Source organism: Trichechus manatus, unplaced genomic scaffold (genome assembly GCF_000243295.1).
Source record: "Trichechus manatus latirostris isolate Lorelei unplaced genomic scaffold, TriManLat1.0 scaffold00213, whole genome shotgun sequence".
Taxonomy (NCBI): Eukaryota; Metazoa; Chordata; class Mammalia; order Sirenia; family Trichechidae; genus Trichechus; species Trichechus manatus.
In genome coordinates, this window is record NW_004444149.1 from 2,652,448 (window position 1) to 2,678,719 (window position 26,272).

At 46.1% G+C, this 26,272-nt stretch overlaps 1 protein-coding gene across 3 annotated transcripts in view; it reads right to left on the reverse strand.

The window, feature by feature from the left end:
* Nucleotides 1-9,291: 9,291 nt before the first annotated feature.
* Nucleotides 9,292-26,272, reverse strand: part of IL6R (interleukin 6 receptor) — a 61,336-nt gene continuing 44,355 nt past the window's right edge. Inside the window, exons 9-11 of one of the 3 annotated variants that reach the window (XM_023742573.1) lie at nucleotides 20,868-20,961; nucleotides 13,590-13,660; nucleotides 9,292-13,417 (exon numbers count right to left, since the gene is read on the reverse strand). In XM_023742573.1, the coding sequence (XP_023598341.1) occupies nucleotides 13,335-13,417; nucleotides 13,590-13,660; nucleotides 20,868-20,961 (248 nt within the window). In that variant the 3' untranslated portion in view covers nucleotides 9,292-13,334. Of the gene's footprint in view, nucleotides 13,661-20,867; nucleotides 20,962-26,272 lie in introns of all 3 variants that reach the window. The other 2 variants (XM_023742572.1, XM_023742574.1) reach the window with 2 other exon arrangements.

The following is a 26,272-nucleotide window of genomic DNA, read 5'->3' on the forward strand; positions in this document are numbered from 1 at the left end:
TGGTTAGCAGCCGGGCGCTTAACCACTGTGCTACCAAGGCTTATTGAACTGCCACTGCCCTCTAAATGAGGGTACCTTTCTATTTTAGTGAAATGCTGTTTTTCCAGACCTAATGGTCTGAGACTGGAGGATCCCCAGAAAGCATGGCCCTCAGAGTCTCTTGTCAACCCAGAACTAAAACCATTCCCGAGGCCGACTCTTCAGACAAAGATTGGACTGGACTATGGGACATAAAATGATACTTGTTAAGAGTGTGTTTCTTAGCTCAAGTAGATACAAGAGACTAAACGGGCAGCTCCTGTCCGGAGGTGAGATGAGAAGGCAGAGAGAGGGTCAGGAGCTGGTTGAATGGACACGGGAAATAGGGTAGAAAGGAGGAGTGTGCTGTCACAGTATAGGGAGAGCAATTAGGGTCACATAACAATGTGTATAATAATTTTTTGTATGAGAGACTAACTGGAATTGTAAACTTTCACTTAAAGTACAACAATAAAAAAAAAAGCTCTGTTTTAGTCAAAGGTTAATGCCTCATTTTTCTTTCATTCTAGGGGGAAAAAAATTGATGTCTAGATTCCATTTCCCTTCTCTTTGTTCAAGATCCTTTAGACATTCAGCAGAATTTCATTGATACCATTCTCACCAATATCACTCATTCATTAGCTGACTCTTATTTTTCATTATCAAGATTAGCTGGGCCTTATGATCTCTTTAAAATCACTCTTTATTCTCATCTCCACTGTTTGTATCCCACTAACTTTGACTTAGACTCAGACTTCAATGGACCTTCCCTTCCGTTTATTTATTTCCAACCGTGTATAAAGGAAGAGATGGTGTATTACTGCCGTCTAATGGAGAGAGAGCAAACTGCAGCAGGAGAAGCAGTGCATTTAAGGATAGTGCCTGAACCGAATAGCCTTGAGAGGTTAAATCCCTTTCACGGTTTTCTAAACGATTTCGGATACAGTCCATAACTGGAAAAAATGATGACGCAGCCCTTGCCATCTTGAAATATGTCCTTTCCTGTGTAATTGGTGATTTGCAGCCTTGTACAGCTATCATGACGAGGCCCCGGACAACAGCTGGACAGTGTAGTCGAGAATCTTAAATGGTATTTTAATGAATATGCTGATGACGGCTCAATGACACAAGGATCTCATTTTGTCACGTTCTTACCCATTCGCTTATTTTGTCAGGGGGGCTTTACCCTTTTAAGTATCAACTAATACATAGTTTTAACTTTTAAAAATATTTGAAGATGTGTGTGATAAAGGTGCCTCTCTGTAGTGCCTTAGTTATTTGTTATGTCAGGAATATTTTATAAAATTTCTACACGTACTGCAGTAGCCGGTATAGGGCCGTATGCCTTCCTGGAGTTGGTTTACTCTGAAATGTAACTTTAAATAAACATTATCCCAAGAAAACGAGAATGTTTTTTCTTAATTCAGTTAGATTGGAGCAGCACCTCCCTTCATAAAAATACTTGCAGTGGTTCTAGCTGTAGCAGGGAGGTTGGAAAAATCTCAGCTTTGGATAATTGTTAATGAAAGGTATCCACAAACCATGATTTAACATAACCGGCAGACCTGATCTTTCATGTTTTTCTTTCCAAATGAAGTAGTGACGTAGTGAGGTTTTTCTCCACCATTTCCGTGGCTCGTTTTCTTCCTGAGTAGACACTCACTGCATTTGTGCTCGGCCCAAACCAGACATCAGCTGGGGCTTTGTTTTCGTTTTTAGTGTTGTTTGTTAGTAATATGGAGTCTCTGGGTGGTGCAAACGGTTAAGCATTCAGCTACTAACCGAAAGGTTGGCGGTTCGAGTCCACCCAAAAGCACCTCAGAAGAAAGGCCTGGTGATCTTCCAAAAAATCAGCTGCTGAAACCCTATGGAGCACAGTTCTACTCCAGCAAACACGGAGTCACCATGAGTTGGCGTCAACTCAGCAACTGATTTTTTTTTTTTTTTTTTTGGTTATTAATACAGACACCACCATCCTACCCGTGGGGTCTCATACAGTAAATCTGTCGTGAATCTTGGACATCTGTGCTTTTTTAAAACTCTACCAGGTGATTTTGATACACAGCCATGGTTGAGCACCAACGTTGAAAGCCACTATTCTAAAATGAGCAAATAAACTCATTTGAGATTGTAGAAGAAGGGTATAGGGTTGAGTCCTTCAGTATCGAGTTTCTAAGTTTCCGTTGGACATTTATATAAATTGCCACAAGGTGGTACAAATGCCTATTGTTTCTCCCCATCTGTATTTCACAGAAAAGGAAGTTGGCATTGAGACACGTTCGCCCCACTAGAGTAATTAGAGCAGTGGTTTCCAGAGTTCAGATTGAACACAGATGTTTGTCAGAGCGAGGGTTTGGGTGTTGAACGTGATTCTGACCCTGTGAAAGGTAAGCTGTAAGTCAGGAGAAGCAGCTCTCCCACACAGCAGCTGTCCTGCTAAACAAATACTTCACGTAATAACCTTATCTTGTTTTAATCCCCCACAACTCAGAGAGCCAGCCGGTAGTCTTCATTTTTCAGATAAGGACTCTCGTGCTTGGAACACTTGCCTGGGGTCAGTCACATAGTGCGAGAGCCCGAGGGGCAGCCCAGGTCTGGTTGTAGAGTAGAACTGCCCTGTAGGGTTTCCAAGGAGCAACTGGTGGATTCGAACTGCCGACCGTTTGGTTAGCAGCCGGATGCTTAACCACTGTGCCACCAGGGATCCAAAATAAAGTTTTTAAAAACAGAACAACAGCAAAAAACCAATGCCAGTCTGTCACCTTACCATGAAAATGCATCTAATATGGTGAGAACGGTAGCACAAAGTGCCACAGAACTGTACAGACAGAAATTGGGGAGTTTGTGTATGTTTTGCTCTGTATATTTTCACCAAAAATTTTTTTAAAAAAAACCAAACCCATTGCTGTCAAGTCAATTCTGACTCATTGCGACCCTATAGGACAGAGTAGAACTGCCCCGTACAGTTTCCAAAGAGAGCCTGGTGGATCCGAACTGCCAACCTTTCAGTTAGCAGCTGTAGCTCTTAACCACTACACCACCAGGGTTTCCATTTTCACCAAAATATATATATATAAATTATTTTTTTAATCAAGAAAGAAAACGTATCTAGCCAACTGGACATTCTGATCGCCGTGCATGACCGGTGTGTTGTCTTCCCATGGATGAGCCTCCTGGACCCAGGGCAAGGGAAATAGAAATTGGGTTTGAGCGTCTCTGTCTCCACTGCCAGGACAAAGCTGTGCTGGCTCTGGCAGGTGGTGTCCGTGGGCCTAGGCATCCTTTCCACTCCACCTATGGGACCAGGTATCCTGCAGTCCTGCCGAGACCATTTAAGGTCTAATAATTGACGTACGATTCTGTATTGTGAAGATTCTCTCTGCGACATGGTGGACTCTCATTTCCAAAGTCCACAAGTAGCACCAGAATTACTTCCCCCACCTGGTGAATCATACGAGTGAGTCACTGTATCATCTTGATTCAAACTTAAAAATGCTTCCTACATATGTATATATATTTTAAGTTTCAGATTGTCTTCTGATTTAGGTGCATAAATAATGTGGATTGAGCCAAAGATCCATCTTCATCATAGACCATCCATGACTATATTATTACTTGATGTCTGAAAAGACAATTCATTTATCAAAGTTTCACCAAGCTATTGTTGATAAGTGAGAATCGTGGTTTACTTTAAAGAATAGGAAAGAAAGATGTGTTTATATTCCTCTTGAATTTTTTTAAATGGCACATTTACATGAAACAGTCTCCATAAAATCCTTGCACTTTTTAAAAGAGAGAATGTCAAACTTTATAGAGACTACTATGATGAGTCCTGGTAGTGCAATGGATAAGCACTCAGCTGGTGGTTCGAACCCACCAGCAACTCCTCAGGAGAAAAGACCTGGTGATTTGCTCCCATAAAGATTACACCCTAAGCCTGAGACCAGAAGAACTAGATGGTGCCCGGCTACCACCAATGACGGCCCTGACAGGGAACACAACACAGAGACCTGGATGGAGCAGGAGAAAGGTGGGATGCAGAACTCAAATTCACGTAAAAAGACCAGACTTAATGATCTGACAGAGCCTGGAGGAACCCCCAAAACTATGGCCCCCAGATGCTCTGTTAACCCAGAACTGAAACCATTCCCAAAGCCCACTCTTCAGACAAAGATTAGACAGGACAATAAAACAAAAAATAATACACGTGAGGAGTGTGCTTCATAGTTCAATCAGATACACGAGACTAAATGGGCAGCTCCTGTCTGGAGGCAGGATGAGAAGGCAGGAAGGGACAGGAACTGACTGAATGGACACACGGAACTCGGGGTGGAAAAGGGGAGTGTGCTGTCACATTGTGGGGATTGCGACCAACGTCACAAAATAATATGTGTATAAATTTTTGTATGAGAAATTCTCTTGAGCTGTAAACTTTCACCTAAAGCACAATTTAAAAAGATTACAGCCTAGGAAGCCTTGGGGGCAGTTCTACTCTGTCCTGTAGGGTCACTATGAGTCGGAATTGACTCCACGGCAATGCTTTTTTTCTCTTTTACCCATCACCTAGCTTCAACAATTACTGCCTCAGCCAATTTTGTACTTCTTCGTGTACTTTTTAATAAGCAGTGTTTATAGGCAGTACAAAGTGGTTGAACCGTTCCAAAATAGAAGGATTACAATCTTTTTAATGAAAAGTTTTCTAATTATAAAAATATGCATGCTCATGAAAAAACTTTCAACTATGCATAAAAGAAAAAAAAGAAAGAGCAAACGCGGTCTTCAGTGACTTCCTAATGCTCTTAGAATATTGCAGAATTGCTGAATATAGTGCAAGTTCAAGGCAGGCCCCCCTCCCGCCTCGCCCTTGCCATGCCCCCCACTAGCAGCCATGATAGGCCTCTCCTCCCCTCGATCCTCTGCTGGAGGAGCCCTGGAGGCTCTCTTCACCTGGAACACTCCTCCTGGTCTTCCCTCAGCTTCTGTGTTTCTATCCCTTCCTTCCCTGATGCCAAAGACCACATAAGTCATTGCTCCCAGAGCCCCCTGACCTACCCTCATTACTCAACAGCATTTGCTTGTTATTATGCGGCTCTCTCGATGGGCTGCCAGCTCCCTGAGGAAGGGATTCCTTGGGGTACAAGGTCCCTCTCAAGCCCTCAGCCAGCACAGTGGTTCAGTAAACATTCCTTGAATGAATCTCACCAGCCAGAGAGAACCATCACCCAAGGCTGGTGACCATTCATCCTTTCAGAAGGAGTGGAAGTAATCAGGTTTCCACACCATAAATAAAGCACAATTTGAAGATTTTGAGGAAGCTCATTAAAGTTTACGCCGAGGAAGTAGCAGAGAAAACCAAATCATTCACACATAGTACAGAGGTATGGGGAGATACAGACAGAAAGGAAGTGGTTTGATTTGGCCCCTGATCAAGGATCACTAAGTTTAAGGAGCAAGTTGCCGCCCATCTCTTTTGTGGCCGCCTAGTACATGAGCAACATTTGCATGCTACCACTTACTAGTTGCGTTAGCTTCATTTCCAACTCATGGAGACCCCATGTCAGAGTAGAACTAGGAAGGCCTGGCCATCTGCTTCCCAAAAATCAGCCATTGAAAACCCTATGGAGCACAGTTCTACTCTGAATCAACTCAATGACAGCTGGAATTACATGAGCAGCACTGGAGTCTGGCTGACTCAGGGCCCCCCTGGGAGCCCCTGGGACTCGCCTTTCTTTGTAGGCCCAGACTCCCCATGGCTCGGCTTGCAGCCCCAACCCCTACTCACAATGATAGTTGTGAGAAACAAAATGAGGAATCTGAATCCATCCCTTCTTGGGGGTGAGCAGGCCAGGCCCCCACCTAGCACAGGGTGAGGGCACCTAGCCAGGGAAAGGGGTTGGAAAGAGAGGCCAGTGAGGTGGTAGCCAGCTGCCCAGGGCCCTGAGCCACACTGAGAGGGCAGAGGGCACAGACCTGAGTTGAGAGTCTAGCTCAGCCTCTTAACTAGCTTAGCGTCTTAGCCCACTAACTTCACCAATATGAGCCTCCGTGGCCTCGTCTGTAAACAGGTGAAAACACTTACCTTGCAGCATCACTAGGATGAGAAAGAATACGCTGTTCGTAAAGTACGTGGTGGAGGGCCAGTCAACGGTAGCCATTCTCATTAGCCAAAGTGAATAGATCATCCCTACGAAAAAAAGACCACGGCCTTCTAGGTAGCCAGTATACCTCTTTGCTGTCCACAGATTTTGTTTCCTAATGACTACTCAGTAACTCCACAGTAAAGTAACACATTGCTGTAGACTCCTCCAGCCCTCTGGTCCCTAGCACACCAGGAAACCAGTTGCCATCAAGTCAGTTCCAACTCACGGTGGCTCCATTTGTGTCAGAGTAGAACTGTGCTCCATAGGGTTTTTAATGGCTAATTTTTCAGAAGTAGATCCCCAGGCCTTTCTTCCAGACACCTCTGGGTGGACTCGAACCTGGCTGCAGAGCAGACTAACCCATGGAACTTGCATTCATGGGGACAGACACCCAGCTGTTGTGATTCAGAGGGCCTGAGGTTGAAGGCCTTGGCCTCTCCTCATAATACACCCATCCATGGACATGATCTACTGAAGTACACTAAGTACTGAGGTCTGAGCACCCCCCAGCACCCACCTCATCCTAGAAACTGTCCCAGTTCACAGTCACCCTAAGGACACATCACCACCTTCATCAGAACCACCTGGGAGCTTATTTAGCTTCCTGGGCTCCACATCAGAACTACTGAACTGGAATCCCTAAGGGGGAAGCCAGGAATGGAGATTTTGGCAAGCTGATTGCAGTAATGTCAATGCACCCCGATGTATGTTTATGCTCTGCAGGCTAGGTGGGCATTACGTGAGCGGGTGTGTGCAGGGTGCTGTGGACTCAAATAGACCAACGGTCGTGAAGATGGTGCAAGACTGGGCAGCACCATGAGTCTACCAACAACACCCATGGCCTTCCTCCTTTCTCACTTGCCCTTCATCTGCTGGGCACATATTCTAGGATGTCCCTCTTACACGGTCCATCATTTTAAAACCTTACCGTGTAGCACATAAATGTAAGAACTGAAACAAAATACAATTCTCCTCCTGATAAATTTCATCCTTTAAAAAATCATAAGGAAATATCAAAAGGAAACTGACGAAAAATTGATACCTTTGAATTATGGTGTTGGCGAAGAATATTGAATATACCGTGGACTGCCAGAAGAAGGAACAAGTCTGTCTTCGAAGAAGTGTGGCCAGAATGCTCCTTAGAAGCAAGGATGGCGAGACTTTGTCGTAAATACTTTGGACATTTATCAAGAGGAACCAGTCCCTGGTGAAGGACATCATGCTTGGTGAAGTAGAGGGTCAGAGAAAAAGAGGAAGACCCTCAGTGAGGTGGACTGACACAGTGGCTGCAACAATGGGCTCAAGCATAACAATTGTGAGGATGGCACAGAACCAGGCCGTGTTTCGTTCTGTTGTATACACGGTCGCTATAAGTCGGAGTTGACTCAATGGCACCTAACAACACTATGCAGTGAGCTATTTTCTTTGAGAATACTGGGCAGCTTTATTAAGCAATTTCCAGTTATCTTAGAAGAAAGAACACCATTGACTGGATATGACATACGCCTGTGGTATAAATTTTTTACGATTTTACTGAATAATGTAATATTATTCACGTTTGGGGTTGCCTGCTGCCTAAAATTGTTTTGGTAAGCAATAGAACATGACTGATTTTTTTTTTTTTAAGTGACATACATCTGAAGACATCCATCAGACGACAGGGACTTCCGTAAAGAAACGAGACACTGGTCAGTGTTTGCGGAATGATGGCGGGCTCACTGTTGTCACCCAGGATTGTTGAAGCAACAGGCCATCCAGCGAGCCCTGGACCTGCCACTCTGCCTGAGGATTTGCCCTGAGCCCCGACCCTAGCCTTTGCACACAGCAATGCTGCAGCTGAAGACTTCAAAGGCCTTCCAACAGCACGCTTCTGCTACCGCAGGATGGTAAACACTGTTTGCTGCCTGACCCTCTCTTCTTCCAGATATGGAGAAAGGGTTGGTCTCCTTGTGCCGTAGTAAATAAGGAAAATGCTTTCTGAAAAGGCTGTTCCAATAAGTGAGTGTTCCTTGCCATCGTCTGCAAGAGTCACCATCTGCTCCCCTGAATTCTTCTGAAAAGAGCACCCTACCCATGTCATCCTCACAGTGACACTGTGGAGAGAGGGGAAGCATCTCCTTCCATTCCCCAGCTGCTTATGCCCGCTCCTGTACCTCTTCCACGGCCCCCACGGCCTAGCCGCCATGGGGGACATCTGTTTCCTGCATTGCTTTCTGCAAGACCAGGACCATCCTCCCAGAAGGAGGATGTGGTGTCCTGAAGGAGATGGTGGGCTCTGTAGGTACAGGGGCCCGAGGCAGGGCTTCACACTGTCAAGTTGTGTCTGAGTTACACAATTTCCAGGCTTGCTTGCAGTCTTCTCCTCCCCAGTCCTCAACAGTTTTATACATCGACTCATCCACAAAGGATCCACATGATGGGCTTCTCATGTCTGGAAGCTGTAGGCTGGTTCTGGTCCCGGTCCCAGTTTTTCCTACCTGGGACCTTTTTCAACAGAAGGCTGATTCAGCCTATCTGATAATCCAGGGTGCTGGGCTGCCTTTGGGACACGGTTAAGGCCACCCCGTCCAATCAACAGTCTTCTAATGAGTAATGAATGAGAAGCCTCGGTGGCACAGTGGTTAAGCATTTGGCTGCTCACCGAAAGGGCAGTGGTTTGAACCCAGCAGCCACTCTGTGGGAGAAAGATGTAGCAGTCTGCTCCCATAAAGATTACAGCCTAGGAAACCCTGTAGGGAAGTTCTGTTCTGTCCTATAGGGTCACTAAGAGTCATTAGTGACTCCACGGCAATGGTTCTGACGAATAATGGCCCTTTGTTTTCCCTCCCCACGTATTCATCATCTGGGGGAAGTACCTACCCGTTTTCCAGAAATCTCAGGACTCATTTTGGGAAATACTTTTATAATCAAAGCTTTTTAAGAAATTGCTACCTATCTCTTGAGCTTCTCTGCTGCTCATTTCTTGAACTTACCTGATTTTTTCCCAGAGGTACTTTAATCCTGCATGAAAGAGAGGCTCACCCCCAAATGGTCCTAATTAGTCATCCTTCCTCATCCGTTTCCCCTCAGTAATCAGTGATTCAAATATTTCCTTTAAATGACCCAGGTACCCAAAGCATAATTACATCTCAAGCACATTTTTAGAAGTTATTTATTTCAAACATTTACAGTTTCACTTTAAATGCAAAACAGCCGGTAAAAAGAGAAAACATTGAAAAACATATTGTACTGACCCTTTGCCCCATACACAGACATCAGCATTTGCGTTCAGGTAATTAGGTAAACACACACACACAACTTACAACTATTACTTCCTTCTCTCAAGGAAAAAAAGGCAACGTATAGTTGAGGTATTCTATTTAACAGATGTGCGATCTCCATCCAAATAAGGTCTCTATATTAATTAACAGCCTTGCTACATGCTGTTCCAATCCTTTTCTTCTAAAGTAGATCTTAGTTGGCACATATGTTCCTAAAACTGACAATGTTCCCTAATGATCATTAAGGTTGCCATGGAAACTCCCTGGCGCCTGGCCACTCCGAGGATACGGTGATGGAAGGACCTTTAGGGGACGCTCAGGAGCATCTGGCACAGAACCTGGGCCACCTGGCCGGCCCCTTCCAGCAAGCGCCCCACCGTTGATGGCTGCGTGGGAAAGCTGGGCGCAGTGCTCATGCTCCAGGGGAGAACAGGTTGTCTGTCTCTGTGTCTCCAAATTAGGATAAATATCTCATCAACTGCACCTTGGAGCTGGGCGTTGGAATCCTCCCTGACTGGCTCAGCCTTCGGCAGGGCCCTCGATGAGATCATGAAGCTCAGCACCACAAAGTGGCTGGGCAAGACATTCCAGAACATTCTTCAGGAAACCCACACACAGTGACCATTCTCAATCTGCCCCGCTGTGCATTGTTCACCACCAGGTGGGCTCCCAACACGGTTCCAGCAGCCAGAGTGCAGAGTCCACCCCTCGCCATGGTGATGAGTGTCCTTTCCCACGGGACAGCAGGAAAACAGGAAGGACGCATATGAGCCAGAGACCAGTAAGAAAACCTCAAGGTCAAGGTCCCATCACAGCCAAGCTCTCAGGGCCACCAAAGGCTTTGTAGTCACATCCAGTGCTACCTCCTTGAGATATTTTAAAAATATTTTTTGTTAATGCTACAAGAATTAACGATCACCTCAATTTAGACCTTGAGCCACTTTTAACTTTAACGATCGCTTTTAGCTTTTCCCACCCAGCAAGTTAAGTTGTCATGCTTAATACAAGCTATCTCTATCCTGACATTTCACATTTGGCTAAGTGGCAGACTGCTACAGATGTCAGTGAGTAACATCACTGCCAAGGATAAGAGGCGGCACCCATGCTGTGGAAACACAGGTAGGGATGACCTGTGGATTAAAACATATAGCCAACACAAATTCAAGGACAGAGAAAGCTTGGGGACATAGCTGTGGACACTGAGCAAGGCCAACAGCCCAGAGAAGACAAACACTTTTCCTTCATGTACGCTAGCTTATAAAAAAATAAAGGGAAAAAACCCTCTTCAATACAAAAAAAAAAAAAAAAAAAAAGCTGTTCCGTTACAATAATAATGAAAGCAATAACAATTTGGAGATCAAAGCTGCCGAGCTATCTGGATTTCACATCTTCTGCTAGCTGAGACTGGCTCTGCTAATATTACATGTGGGTAAAACCTTGTAAAGAAAGAACTGTGGGCACAGAATCGCCCTTCACATGCAGATTCTCATTCCAGATATTTCCCTTTAACAGCATTTTTTGCTGTTCTCAAGTGTCAGAAACTTTACATATTAAGAAAATTTTTTTTTAATATATAAAGTTGTTTTCAGCCTAACTTTTGTAAATTTAAGATTAGTTGTCTAAAGGAGCAACCCGTTCTTTGCCGTCGAGTTGATTCTGACTCATAGCGACAGAGTAGAACGGCCCCATAGGGTTGCCAAAGCTGTCATCTTTACAGAAGCAAGCTGCCACATCTTTCTCCTGCGGAACAGCTAGGGGGTTCGAACCGCAGACCTTTCCATTAGCAGCTGAGCGCTTCACCACTGTGCCACCAGGGCTCCTTAAAGGATCTAAAAGTTACAGACAAAGCCAGCTAGAAATTACTACTTACCCAAGATAGTAACAGTTTAAACCTGGTCAACAGTAAAAAAAAAAAAAAAAAGGAAAAAACAACACCGTTGTTTCTGTCTTTTGCTACCTGTCTAGAGGTGGTGATTGTTTTTCTAAAAGGATAAATGACTAGAAAAATGTTGTGGTCTGGTAAATTTCTGGTCGTGGTTACATGACTGATTTCAACCCTAGCTCCACTTTGGGATACCCCCTGCGACTTGAGGGCACCTGTCTGGGTAACCACTGACATCGCTGAATTCTCAGAGCCCAGCGAGGAAAGTGAACTGAAGCGGTGAGTCACAACATCCCTGCTAAGCATCTGCTTGGTGCTTCCACACTAGCCGAAGTGAATCTAATTCCAGGAAAGTAAGAAAAAGAGGAAGGCACCAAGTTAAGGGATTTTTTTTTTAATGAACCTACTTTTGGTAACGGAGTCGCTAGGTGGTGCAAACATTAATACGCTTGGCTGCTAACCAAAAGGTTGGCGGTTTGGGTCCACCCGGAGGTGCCTAGGAAGAAAGGCCTGGTGGTGTACTTCCAAAAAATCAGCTATTGAAAACTCTATGGAGCACAGCTCTACTGTGACACATAGCGGGTCGCCAGGAGTCAGAATCAATTCGATAGCAACTGGTAAACTGGTAACCTCTGGTAAGAGAGGGCTTGTGGCTTTCAGAGCTGGGGATTTTCTACTGACCCTTCCCAGTAATGGTGGGAGGTTTGCGTCCCAGCTACCGGGAGCCTGACACCGTTTGCTCCACAGCCACCTGCTTTTCGCCTAAAATTAGAGAAGAGGGAGCCTATTTTTTCACTTTTTGGAAACAAAAAGAATACAGAATGCAACCAGAATCCCTTGTCTAATGGGGAAAATATGGTTTCTCCTCCTCCTTTGTCACCTGACTCAGTTTCACACTAAACAAAGTCATTGTGCTTTTCACCAAGTTATTTATATACTGACCCTCAGCTAATACTGGAATGTACATCCTCTCGAGATAAAATTATCAGCATTTATGGTCGTTTTTTTTTTAAACCAAATTAAAACATCTTCTTGCCGAGTTCTTTTTGTTTCTTTTCACATCCCTATTTCACATAAATATTATCTTCCCTAGTTACTCTGGTTCAGTTGAAACAAAATAAAGCTGGGGTGAAACAGTTTTGACCTCACCAAGGGCAGAAGCCCTCCCTGAGGCCAACTCTCCTTGTCAGGGGGCGGTGGGTCGTGGCAGGGGGAAGGAGGGGGACATTGGTTTTCAGAGGCTGCTGTCCCCCTCGGCTCTGCTACTATAGGTGAGCACAGAGACTGGGTCCCCCATTTCCTTCATCCTCTCAGCTTCTCTCCTGAAGTCCTGGGATCCAGAGAGGAAAATCAAGCCAGTACAGCTGCTTCTGTATTCGGCAAATGCCTAGGAGTATCGTTCACATCTTGTGAAATGCTAATGAAGAACCAAAGCTCATGGGTTCTTTAAAACCATCAGGCCCTGAGATATTTTCCCTCCCCTCCAGCTGTTTTTCAGATGTGAGGAAGAAAGGCAGGAGTCCGGAGAGCTTTCCCTCAGCCTCAGTGGTGGAAGTGAAAGCTGTCCTCAGACCCAGAAAAACTGAATTGCCAAAACACTTGGGTTTCAAGAGTTTGAACTAGAAGATAAGAAAACCATGTGGTGGACCGGGAGCTACAGATGACTGGGGGAGTCTTTGGCTAGAAGTCCACCCCACCTGTCTGAGGGAAGAGAAGAGCTTGTGGACAAGATGTAATAGGGCAGCTGGTAGCTTCTCCACACCAAGCCCACGGGGTCACCTATCCAGCAGCCCTGGCTCTGCCCACTGGGTAGTCCCACAGAGTCTTGACACCTCTCTCTTCAGGTGGGCCTAAGTTCACTCCAACTCCTGTAGGCAAGGCATTTGGAGAAGGGTGGTATGAAAACTCAACCACCTCTTCCTTACAACAGACGCAGCAAATGTATTTTCACCCAGTGTAGAACCTTCTGGAAGGGTGAAGTGGGAGGCCTCATAAACTGAGATGAGCTGCAATGGCTGCAAGAAGCACCTTTTGCTAAGCCAGCTTCTGTTCCATCACCCACACAGTTCCGCACGTCTGACACTCCAACTTTCCTGGCGTCACCCCAGCCGGCTTATCTGGGGAAGAAATAGTCTCTATTGCTGATGTCATAAGGGCTCCGTGGGTCCCTGGCATCTGGTCGGCTGTGGCCCAAGGTGTTGTCAGACCCAAGGCTGCTGGGGGACAGCGGTGGAGAGATGAGAGGGACAAGGACTGGGGGGGGGGTGGGTCTCTCGGGAATCAACTGACCCAAAGTATACGGCGGATGCATGCTCGTCTTGCCTTCTTTCAGAGCTCGTAGCTTCCACATCTTCCTGAACCTTCACACAAACACACAAAAACAAACCACACAGATGTTTAATTTTCCCTGTGATGAACCCACACGGTGAAAAACACCAACGGCTGGGCTGCCCTGTAGGCTGGTGCTCCCAGGTTTCAGCTCAGAGGAGTGCTGGCTATTCACTTGGTCAGCTGTGTGTTGTCACTAGGGACGTCTCAATACTCTGAAGAGTTGGTGGGTTTCAGAAACATCCCGAAAGAGGACTCTCTGTCAACCCAGCACTAAAACCATTCCCGAGGCCAACTCTTCAGACAAAGATTAAACTGGACTGTGGGACATAAAATGATACTCGTGAAGAGTGCGCTTCTTAGCTCAAGTAGATCCATGAGACTAAACGGGCAGCTCCTGTCCGGAGGTGAGATGGGAAGGTCAGGAGCTGGTTGAATGGACACGGGCAATCAGGGTCACAAAACAATGTGTGTATAAATTTTTGTAGGCGAGACTAACTTGAAATGTAAACTTTCACTTAAAGTAAGACAATAAACCACGACGACAAAAAACACCCCGATTTGGCCAGATTTACAAACGGGGGAAATAAAGGCACACGTAGCCACGAGTGTCCTTTTATAGCCCTGATAATTTATCCTGTTCCAGAGGCTGCCCATTAGGTACACATCACCAGCCCTGTCATGGGTTAAACTGTGTTCTCCCAACAGATACACTGAAGCCCTAGGCCCCTTCCCTCACCTGTGACTGTACCCCTATTTGGAAACTGGGTCTTTGCAGATGTAATTAGTTAAGATGAAGTCCTAAGGAGTAGGATGGGTCCTAATCCACCATGACTAATATCCTTACAATAAGAGGAGAGAAACGCACACACGGAGACACACACACAGAGCCGTGACTACGTGAAGATGGTGGCAGAGATTGGAGTTATGCTGTCAAGAGTCAAGAAAACGCCTGGGGCTGCCAGAAGCTGAAAGAGCCTTCGGAGACAGCAGGCCCGCCACACCTGACTTGAGGACTTCTCGGCCTCCATGAGAGAAGAGATTCTGTCGATCTAAGCCACCCCGTTTACCCGGTTTGTGGTACTCTGTTACAGCTGCCTTAGAAAACTAACACAAGCCCCAAATCGCTTAACTCAAAAAGAGAGAGTAATATTTCCGTGAGGAAGGAACACGGGCCTCAGCCAAATTAAGGCCGGCAGCAGGCAGATCATTTGCGACCACCATTTGATAGCATGGCGTTGGCCCAGGACCAGGCAGGATTTCGTTTTGCTGTCCGCAGGGTCGCTTGAGTCGGAAGCGACTCAGTGTTACATAACAACTTAACGGCAGAGAAAGGGCCGCAGAGAAAGCCCTCCTCCTCTAGTTTCCAGTATCTCCATCCTCCCCAATTCCCCCTGCATCTCTGGGCCCACTACCACCATGTGGGTGAGTTCTCACAGACTGCGCCGTGGGCACCCTTTGGGCACAATGACTCATCTGACAGGAAAGTCAGTGTTAAACAGGAAGGAGATAGACATCTCTCTGATCACTGCCTCTTTCACAGCCCAAAGCCAGGGCTCTGTAACTGTGTAAAGTCACTTGCCAGCCCAGACAAAGATGAGATGATGATATTGATCTCCAAAGGTACAGTCAGGTCTCCTTCCTGAAGGGGCCCTTCAGCTGTGCTGGGGCAGCCAGGGCCCCAAGCCTCATCCCTCCCCTCCTATTCCTTCCCATTGGAGGCCGGCTTTTTGCCTATTAACCCGAAGGTGGGAACAAGGTGGTCACCCTCCATTCTACCAAATGTCAGCTACTCCGGGAAAGGCTGTGGGAAAGGAGGGGAAACCAATGTCAAAAACAAGGTTTGGGGATTTTCGTTGGGTTTCTTTTTATATCGGCAGGCTATTCCTGTCCTTGTTATGATAAATAATTGATAGTTGGCTCTGAATCTGTCATTGGCTCTTAGCCTGGTATCCAAATGAAATAAACAATCTGCAGAATGTTACTTAGGACTTCACTGTGTGGCTACTACACGGAAAGACCCAGCAGGAGGGCTTACTGGAGCTATGCTGGGTCCTTGAGCGGAATTCTTCTCCCCCAGAGAGGGCCAAGGAGACAGTCATTACACTCTATGGATTTCAAAATATGCAGAGACCCTCTGACCCAGGAATTCCACTGCTGGGAATATACCCACAGGAAATAACAGAACTATGGAAATAGCTTCATGCACAAAGGTGTTCATTACAGTGTTTTTTACAAAAGCAAAACAACAATCCAAATAAATACTCAATAGTGGGAAGTTGGTTAAATGAGCTTGGGTACATCTGCCTAATAGGGCAGCCTGCAGCTCGTGAAAGTGAGGTTCACAAAGAATCTGTAATGCGGGGCAGGGGAGAGGCTTCTGTTAGAATGTTAAATTTAAAAGACAGGATTCAGAGTTCTTGATACAGGATAATCACAGCTATATAAAAACAAACAAAAACTGTGGAGGAAGTCGTCTTGGAGGCAATTCATTAACATGTTAAGCATTCTTGGTGGGGGACGCGGAGCCTCTGTTAAGGGTGATGAAAAAGCTAGTTAATGGTTACTTCAGCTACTTCTGTTAATGGTGATGGTTGAACGAGATCAACATATTTAACGTCACCGAACTGTACATGGAGCCCTGGTGGCGCAGTGGTTAAGAGCTCAGCTGCTAACCAAAAAGCTGGCAGTTCGAATCCACCAGCCGCTCCTTGGAAACCCTATGAGGCAGTTCTACTCTGTCCTATAGGGTCGCTATGAGTTGGAATTGACTTGATGGCAACGGGTTTGAGTTTGGTTTGGTTTTTGAACTGCACACGTGAAGATCGCTGAAATGGCATATGATTTGTCACCTATGTATTAACCACAATTGTAAAAAAAAGTATTTAAAAAAATCTTAAGCGTTCTTGATGTGAGTGTTGACTGCACGCGTATATTCGCTTTATTAAAATTCAGGAGCTGCACACCAACGACGTGCCCATTGCTGTATGTTTGTTATACTTAAATCACATGTACATTTTAAAAAATTAACAGTGTCCATCTTTGGATAATATATGATCTTCCCCCCCTTCTTTCTACTTTGTCAGTATTTAGCAAATTGTCTGTAATAACCACATAAAACTTACAATTTTTAAAACATCTCTATTGACCTCATTTAGTCAATATATAGAAAGCAGTCTGTCTTCATTTGTTTTTTAAGAAACTATTGGAGAACTAAAAAAGGTGAGTTTTCCTTCCTTTTAAATATTTTGAGGAGAAAATAAAGACTCTTTCTGAAAATTACCAGGCTTGAAGGGGCCTTTGAAACCAGTCTGGGTGGAGGGTCTGAGCAGGGCCTGGGGGCCGGAGGGGGTATGGTGAGCCAGGCAGAAAGAAGCAGCGGAGCTGTCAGAATTCATTTGCACCTCAGCCTCCAACCTTTTTACACATTTGGGCTTCAGAAACTTTTGTTTACAAAAAGGTTTTGCAGCCAAAACAATTTTTTGTTTTTTGAAATCTCGTAATAACCCTCACCCTTTAAAAAAAAAAAAAAAACAGATGTAGAAACTAAGGCCCAGTGAGAAGCGCCAAGCCCAACCCTCCCACCGCCATCAAGACCACAGAAGGTTCCCACTGTACCCTGTCACTTCCGTGGCACGAGACACCACAAACCTCCCCTGCCCGTACAGAGATGGGAGAATCTGTGATTTTAAAATTTTAGAATGAGACACAATGTCCAATACGAAATCATTTTTATATCATAGGCACAGGAAGCCTTCACCTAATTGTGTAAGTCCATTCTAGACAAATGTGCAGAAAAGTAATTCTCTCCTATGAGAATCCTCTTTTCCCAGCGTCTGATAAAGTAAAATGAAAGAGACAATTGGTGAGGGACAGGGAGTAGGGTGGGGAGTATTGGCCCCTGAAGTTCTAACATTCCACTTATGAAGATGGCAAACTTTTTTCCATGGCACATTTAAATTAGCGTGTGTGTATGTATGTGTGTGTGTATATATATATATATACATACACCAAACCCGTTGCTGTAGAGTCGATTCTGACTCATTGCAACCCTACAGGACAGAGTAGAACTTCCTCATAGGGTTTCCGAGAAGCGGCTAGTAGATTTGAACTGCCAACCTTTTGGTTAGCAGCCCAACTCTTAATCACTGGCACCACCAGGGCTCCCTGGCTCAGTGGTTAAGAGCTTAGCTGCTAACCAAAAGGCCGGCAGTTCGAATCCACCAGCCACTCCTTAGAAACCCTCTGGGGCAGTTCTACTCTGTCCTATAGGGTTGCTATGAGTCAGAATCGACTAGACGACAACGGGTTTGGTTTTTTTTATATGTGTGTGTGTGTATTTGTTGGAAAAAAATTAGGAAAAGACTATGCTTTGGTTGAAACACAAAATAAATATGCTCAAAGTAAAAACACAGTATCATGAACTGGCAGGATGAATTCAACCTGCCTCTCACATCCCGCTGGTTGTAAATGTGGTCATCCCGACAGCCATCATGGTTGGGCCATTTCTGCACTCCCAGACTCCCTCAGTATCTCTAGATTTTTTTGAGGCGAAGGATTCTGGGAGTGGCACAATTTTCCTCGCTTGAAACAACTGGCCTTGTTCCAAATAAATTCACCTAATAATTCCGTATATGGGAGAAAATGAAAACCCATCAGGCTAGGAAATAAGTTACTGATATGTCCTCACTTGCCCTGTCTGTGCCTTCAGGGACTTGGGTTGTTTACCAACCAGCCAGTGTCCAAGCACCATCAGCACATTAGCAGACTAGGTCTGTGGTGTGCGCTGATGAAAATGGCAAACCTTTTTCAATGGTACATTTAAATTAAAGCTTCTTATTAGCAGTTAATAGCACACCAAGCTGGCGCTGTCAAGCACCAAAGCTGGAGCGATGGAATCAACAGAGTTAGAGGAGCTGTGCCTGCCTCTTGGCCAACAGCAGGCTGGGACTCTCAGGACATATGTTCTAGACCTAGGTCTGCTATGTAGAACCTATGTGTCCCTGGGCAAGTCATTTTACCTCTAGGGACTGGTTTCTCATTTGTAAAATTAAATTAAATTTTCAACATTTACATAAAATTAAAGAAGTTGACTAGATAGCCCCTGAGGCCCTATCCAAAGAGCATGAGCTTTGGATCCGAATCTTGATCTTTACTCTTACTAACTATAATCACTCTGCCTCTTTCAGCTTTGATTTCTCATCTGTAAAATGGAAATCGTGATAGCAACTCTGGAGGGTCTGTGGTGGGTTATGAGCAAGACCTGTGGAAGCTGTAACTATGTAGAAACAGAAATAGAATGCAGAAGTGTGTGCCCGTGGGGAGGTAAAGAATCCCTTGGAAGGCAGTAGGTAGACTCTTCAGTGCTGATATGGGCCCTCTCTGGCCCAAAGTGGGCCCTCCGCTCCTCCAGAGAGCTACCTCGACTCTTTAAGACCCTTATCTTCTGCATACTCTTTGGGCAGCTTGTTCACTACTTCACTGAAAAAGCAAAGTGAGAGTAACCCTGAATACAGTTTGAGTTGTCATCTTGCTAATCTTCCAACTCAGATCACCCCTGGTGGTCGACCTAGCTCAGGGCCACTGTAAGGATCCAGTGAACTAAAATGTGGGAAGCTCTCTGCCAAGATCTCACGCTCCTTCCCAAACGCCCTCAAAGGTTACCTCCCATAATCAACAGCTAGAGTCCCTTGAAAGTTACTCTCAAGGGAGGAGGAAGGAAGGAAGGAAGGAAGGAAGAAAGAAGTGTAGTTTCTTCTTCACTTGGTATTATCATCGTAACTAACTACTGCCCAAAAGGCTCAGCCTGACTTCTTTTGGGCTTGGACATACGCAAAATTCGAGTTCCCGTAGTAAAGTCCTGAACACCAGGAGTTTTCTTGATTGCCCAACCATTATGGGCACTGTCAGCTGATTTTCTGCAAATTTAGGAGTAAATAACAAAACTAATGACAGAATGGAGAGGGGGAGACTGGGGGAAATGGACATGGTGCTATAGCTGCCAGGAACCAACTCAGCCTGAGAGGGCGTTTTCTAACCCTGGTGGGCAGAAGAGCATCAGGACAGGGAATTTAAAGGTGACCCTTTACATCTGCAAGTATTGAGACATGGAATATTCCCAAGGGGGTCTGGCCAGGCTTCTCGGATTTAACTGTGTACTTCCGTCTGTTGTGGGGCTTCTCACACTGTACTTTAGGGGTCTGCCGTAGGCCCTCTTGCCTCCTCATGCTATCCACTCCCATCTGCATGCTGAAGATGATCTGAATTGTCTACCAAACATGCTCCCTTGGGTGTTCTCCCAAGCACCTCAAACTCAGAAAATCCCACCGTGGAAGCATCATCGCTCACTCAGATTTGTTCTTCCGGTAGTGTTTCCAGTCTTAGGGAACAACACCACTGTCCGCCAAGATGCTGAAGCCAGGACTTGAGGGCCACCCTTGACTCCTACCTCTCTTTCATCTTCCCCGTCTAATCTGCCATCCAATCTTGTCAATTCCACGTCTAAAATAGACCCTGAAGCCATCCCTGGCTCCGACCGCCCTGCCCATCCTAGCACAGACTACCCTCATCTCTTGTCCAGACTGGGCTACCGATGCCCATTTTTACCTCTCCCATGCGGTCTCCAAACTGCATTCAGAGTGATCTTTTAACACTGCAAACCTGATCAGGTTCTTCTCAGAACTCTCCAGCAGACACCCATTACCATCAAGGGGTCTCAAATCCTTCTTCTTCTCTTTCAAGGCCTTTCACGGCCAGGCTCCAACCTCCCCCACTAGTCCCTTTTCTCCTCACTCGTCCTCCTGTGTTATACGCCCCCTCCCCACACACATACACACACATACTTACACATCGACTCTAAACTGTACTTCTCTTCTGGAACCTTCTTCCCCCACTCCATCAGACCAACTCCTATTCCTCTTTAATGCCAGGTCAGTGCTGCTTGCCACGGGCTGCTCTTTTTGTGACTCTCGTCACACCAGTCATTGTCTCTCAGTGTCTATTTTCTTCATGAGACCATGATGGCTGGGGCTGTATCTATCCTGCCCACCACTGTCACCCACAGCATCTGAAACAGTGCTTGGCATATAGTAGGCACTGTGTGCGTGTATGTGTGTGTCCATTTGTTGAAGGAATAAATGAATGACTGAATGCTATAAATGTCTGTTGACTGAACGAGCAAAGCAAAGGTAGATTAGAAATGTGAGAACAGCACAGAGCCGTCCCCCAGCACCATCTCACCTCAGCACAAGGCCAATGCAGAGAAGCATTCCAAAGGCCAGGCTTCCTCCAGCCACCAGGAACATGGGCAGGGGTGCTGAAGAAGAATTTTGCACTACAGAAAAATATAAAAAAGGAGGAAGAGAAAACCACTCAGTTGGTGCTGTCAAAGTCCTCAAGGGAACCTCACTCCCCGAGAAGGAAACAGCTCTGCTAACCAAGAGGCCACTTGATAAGCTGGCCCGTTTTCTGGCCAAAGCCAACTCTAGCAGAGCCACCCCCAGGATAATCGGACAGACCCAAAGATTTACCACTTGACAAGGAATACACCTCAAGGACAGAGCTTCTGAGCTCCTGCAGCCAGCTGCAGACTCCCACTCACTTCCAAAATGGCTTTCCTAGGTGTGCTTGGCCTGCTCTCACAAGGCACAGAGGGGGTACAAGAATCAGAAGGCTGTGGGGGCCTCGCTGATGGCAGCTCCACCAACAGCCATGTCAGGAGGCTCAGATGCTTTAAGCGAGATCTCCAAGTATTCGGAAGCTGTCTGCTCCATTGGGGTGTCACCTTTGGCTGGCTTCCCCACCTGGTACTCAACTTCCAGTCCTAAGAGCGTCATTCAGGTCTCCAACATGCCATGTTCTCTTTCCTCCAGGCCTCTCCACACATGTTCCATCTGCCCGGAATGCTTTTCCCACCTTTGCTGCACCCCTTTGCTGCCCAGTCCCTACTCAGCCTCCAAGTCTCAGAGGAGGGGATGCATTTGAGAAGTGACTCCATCCCGAGCTGGGTAAGAGCCCCTCCTGGTTACTTCTCCAGCTCCACCTCTAGACTGAGCTCCCTGAAAGTGGGCACCACATGTGCACTTTTCACTGTCATACTCCCAGCTGCTCACACAGCGCCCAGCATACAGCAGGCTATCCAAAATATTTTGTTGAATGAATGAAAGAACAAACAGCTTCACACGCAGCCACATCTTCCCACCAAAAGGCCCTCCCTACTGCTGCCAGAGAGGAACTCTGGGCTGGACAGAGAGTACATCTGAGCAAAACCATCATTCTCTCCTTCTGCTGGGAATGCAAATACTCACAGTCACATGGACTTGGGATTCAGGCTCTTTTGTCCCAAATGTACCCACTGTTAATGGAGACACTGTTTGCCAGTCATCACCTCAGATGTTGACTGTATGCAGGCATGGGAACGAGTCCAGGCTAACGAGTGAGCATTCACTACAAGGACAGGTCTCTCCAGTGTGACCCAGGTGTCTTGGCAGAGACAGACATGTGATGGAAGCAGGATGCTTGGCCTGCTAATTTACTAATAGTTCATCACCTTTTACATTTGTTCATTCATTCAGCAAGTATTTATTAAGTGCCCAGCATGCGCCAGCATTTGTTCTAACCCTTGGGGATACAGAGAAAAACATGACAGTAAAGTTCCTGCCCTCTGCCACATAAACAAGAGGCTGCATCATCCTGAGACCAGAAGAACTAGATGGTGCCCAGCTACCACCAATGACTGCCCTGACAGGGAACACAACACAGAGTCCTTGACGGAGCAGGAGAAAAGTGGGGTGCAGAACTCAAATTCTAGTAAAAAGATCAGATTTAATGGTCTGATTGAGACCGGAAGAACCCCGGAAACTATGGCCCCTGGACTCTCTGTTAGCCCAGAACTAAAACAATTTCTGAGGCCAACTCTTCAGACAAAGATTAGACTGGACTATAGGACATAAAATGATACTTGTGAAGAGTGTGCTTCTTAGCTCAAGTAGATACATGAGACTAAATGGGCAGCTCCTTTGTGGAGGTGAGGTGAGAAGGCAGGGAGGGTCAGGAGCTGGTTGAATGGACACGGGAAATCAGGGGTGGAAAGGAGGAGTGTGCTGTCACAGTACAGGGAGAGCAATTAGGGTCACATAACAGTGTATGTATAAATTTTTGTATGAGAGACTAACCTGAATTGTAAACTTTCACTTAAAGTACAACAGTAAAAAAAAAAGTTCCTGCCCTCCTGGATCTTACCTTCTAGTCAAGGAGACAAACAAGTATGTAGTATGATGTCAGCAGTGACAAGGGCAATGATGACAATAAGCACAGGAAGGGGAGAGAGTGATAGTGGGGAAGCTCTGTTAGGTGGTCAGGGAAGACTTCTCTGAAAAGAGATCCAGATGATACGAAGCTGGCTGAATAGAGGGCGGGGAAGGGCGTCTAGGCAGAGCAAGCAGCAAGCACAAAGGCCCTTGGGTAGAGAATGTGTGGAAGAGCCAGGAGGACAGTGTGGCTGGAGACAGTGAGCAACAGGGAGAAGGAAGGTCAAAAGATAGGGAGACTTGATCTCAAAGAGACTTGGGGGCTTTGTTATTGTCATGGATTGAATCATGTCCCCCCAAAAATGTGTATATCCATTTGGCTTGGCCATGAGTTCCAGTGTTGTGTGGTTGTCCTCCATTTTGTGATTGTAATTTTATGTTAAAGAGGATTAGGGTGGGATTGTAATACCACCCTTACCCCGGTTACATCCCTGATCCAACGTAAAGGGACTTTCCCTGGGTTATGGCCTGCACCACCTGTTATCTCTTAAGAGATAAAAGAAAAGGGGAGCAAGCAGAGAGCTGGGGACCTCATACCACCAAGAAAGCAGTGCTGGGAGCAGAGTGTGTCCTTTGGACCTGAGGTTCCTGTGCAGAGAAGCTCCCAGACCAAGGGAAGACTGAAGACATGGACCTTCCTCCAGAGCCGATGGAGAAAGCATTCGCCTGGAGCTGACGCCCTGAATTTAGACTTGTAGCCTACTGGACTGTGAGATAATAAACTTCTCTTTGTTAAAACCATCCATCCACTTGTGGTATTTCTGTTATAGCAGCACTAGATGACTAAGACAGTTAGGATTTTGGGCTTTTACTCTGAGGGAGGTAGTGTTGAACAAGGGAGCCCTTGGCTTTGTGTTTTAAGAGCTACTCTGGCTACTGATTGGAAAACGGCCTGTTGGAGGTTAAGACTGGGAGCCAGCAGGCCAGTTGGCATCTCCTGGAGAGGTCCTGCTGGATAAGACAACAGTGGCTGGACCGGCGTGTTGGCAGTGGAGGTGGTGAGAAGTGGTCACTGCTGGATATATCTCAAGGTACAAATGATAGACTGGGTATGGGATGAGGACAGGGTATGCGATGAGGGGTAGGAGATGAAGCCTGCCTGATCCCATAGGCCTTAGAAACCCAGCAAATGTGGGGCCAGTTACGATGATGGGGAAGATGGAGAAGGACAGATTTGCAGGGGAGAGGCAGGGAGATGTGGGGTAAAAGAATTTAACTACCTGATGAATTTGGTTTTTGTCCTCAGTTCCTGAGAGATAACCTCTAAAACCCTGGAATTTCCCCAGTGATTGAAGTGTCTGATGAGGCCTCCAGACCACATCTACCTAACAGGTTATGCCAATGAGATGACTCTTGGGTAGGGGCTGGCCAGGCCAGAAAGAGGTACCCTGTGATTAATATCAGCCGACCTCAGGGGAGGGAGGCATGATCAATCAATCATGCCTATGTAAAGAGGCCCTGATAAACGTCCTGGTCACAGAAGCTCCAGGGGCTTCCTGGTTGATAAAAGATATCAACGCAGTGGGAGGGCAGTATGTGGGAGGGTACCACATCCCTTTTTGGGACATGGAAACTCCACATTGGGAAACTGTCCCAGACCTTGCCCTATACATCTCTTCATTTGCATCCTTTTTGTTACAATACATTGTAAGTATGGCAATTTCCTGTGTTCTATGAGTTGTTCTAGAGAATTGTCAAACCCAAGGGAGTAGTGGGAGCCAGCAGGTCAGAAGTGAGGAGGGTTCTGGGGAACGCTGAGCTTACAGCTGGCATCCTAAGGGGATAGTGAGAAAATCCCAAATTTGTAGTCAGCAGGTCATGGGGACTACAAGCTTGCGGCTGGTATCTGAGGTCTTGGGCAGACTTGGCATCTGGAAGACTGAGCCCTTTAACTTGTGAGGTCTGACCTAGCTCTGGGTGATTATGGTCCGAGGAAGACGTGCTGCATGGACAGCGAGTATTAGAACAAAAGTGGAACAGAATTAGTAATACATTGACTTGGATTGATCAACACATTTGGTGTCAGAGAAATGGGAATTGACTTTGTTTCCACAGAAGGCATCAAGCATTCTGTTTTAGACATGCTGAGTTTGAGATATTCACTAGGTATCCAAGTGGACATGTCAACTAGGCAGTTGGATACATAAGTCTAGGTCTTAGGGAAAAGGTCAGGGACGGAGATATAAATTTAGGAGTCATCAGCCCATAAACTTGCTACTGTCGAGTCGATTCCAACTCACAGCAACCCTATAGGACAGAGTAGAATTGCCCTAGCAGTTGGTGGATTTGAACTGCTGACTTTTGGTTAGCAGCCAAATGCTTAACCACTGCGCCACCAGGGCTCCCATCAGCCCATAGAAGGTCTTTAAAGACATGGGCCTAGATGAGATTGTCCATGAGGGTGAAAGGAGAATACTCAAGCGTTCCTATGACGCAGCAGCCCTTACACACCCCAACCACCTGCCACCCGACCATATCGTTCAAGGCCCATTTCAAATGACACCTCCTCCATGAACCTTCTGTGGTTTCCCCAACTGGATATGCTCTCTTGAATCTCTAAATTCCAACTCTGTTTTATCTATGTCTCCCTTTCAGCACATCCCACACCCCACTCTTTATGACAATGCCAAGTTTACTCTTCATCGGAGCCTGCCTGCTGGACTGTAGACTCCTTGAGGCCAGGGACAGGCTTGACTCTCTCTGAGTCTCCAGCTGCACAGAGCTTAGCCCCAGGTAGTCAGTAGGTACTCTATAGGTGCACTGCATTCTAGTAGGGCTTTTCAACCAAGATGGTGCAGCATGGGCTACTAGCATCAAGTGCAGAGAGGAAGCTGCCCAGGTAAGGGTAACGGGGTTGAGAACTTCCTTAGCAAGCCCAAGAGCCGTCAGTTGGAGCCACTCAACCACGGCACCTCCAGAGTCTGGCCTCTGTGAATCCCACGTATACAGTGAAGCAAACATGTTGTTAGGTGCCATCAAGTCGATTCCAATTCATGGAGACTCTATGTGACAGAGTGTAACTGCTGTAATCTTTACGGGGGGCAGATCACCAGTTCTTTCTCTCTCGGAGCCACTGGGTAGGTTCAAAGCTCCAACCATTCGGTTAGCAGCTGAGCGCTTAGCCATTGTATCACCAGGGCTTCCTTGAAACAAACATAGGACCTGTGATTGTCCTGGATTCCTATGTTGGTAAGTTTTCCTGGTCTTGCAGGTATAGGGAGTTCTAGGTATAATTCAGAAGCACTGAAATCAAGGGCTCCCAAAACGAAAATTTCCCTCAACACGTATTCTGTTTCAGACTCCACGAATTTTGTTGGTAGCACATTCATTTGTACT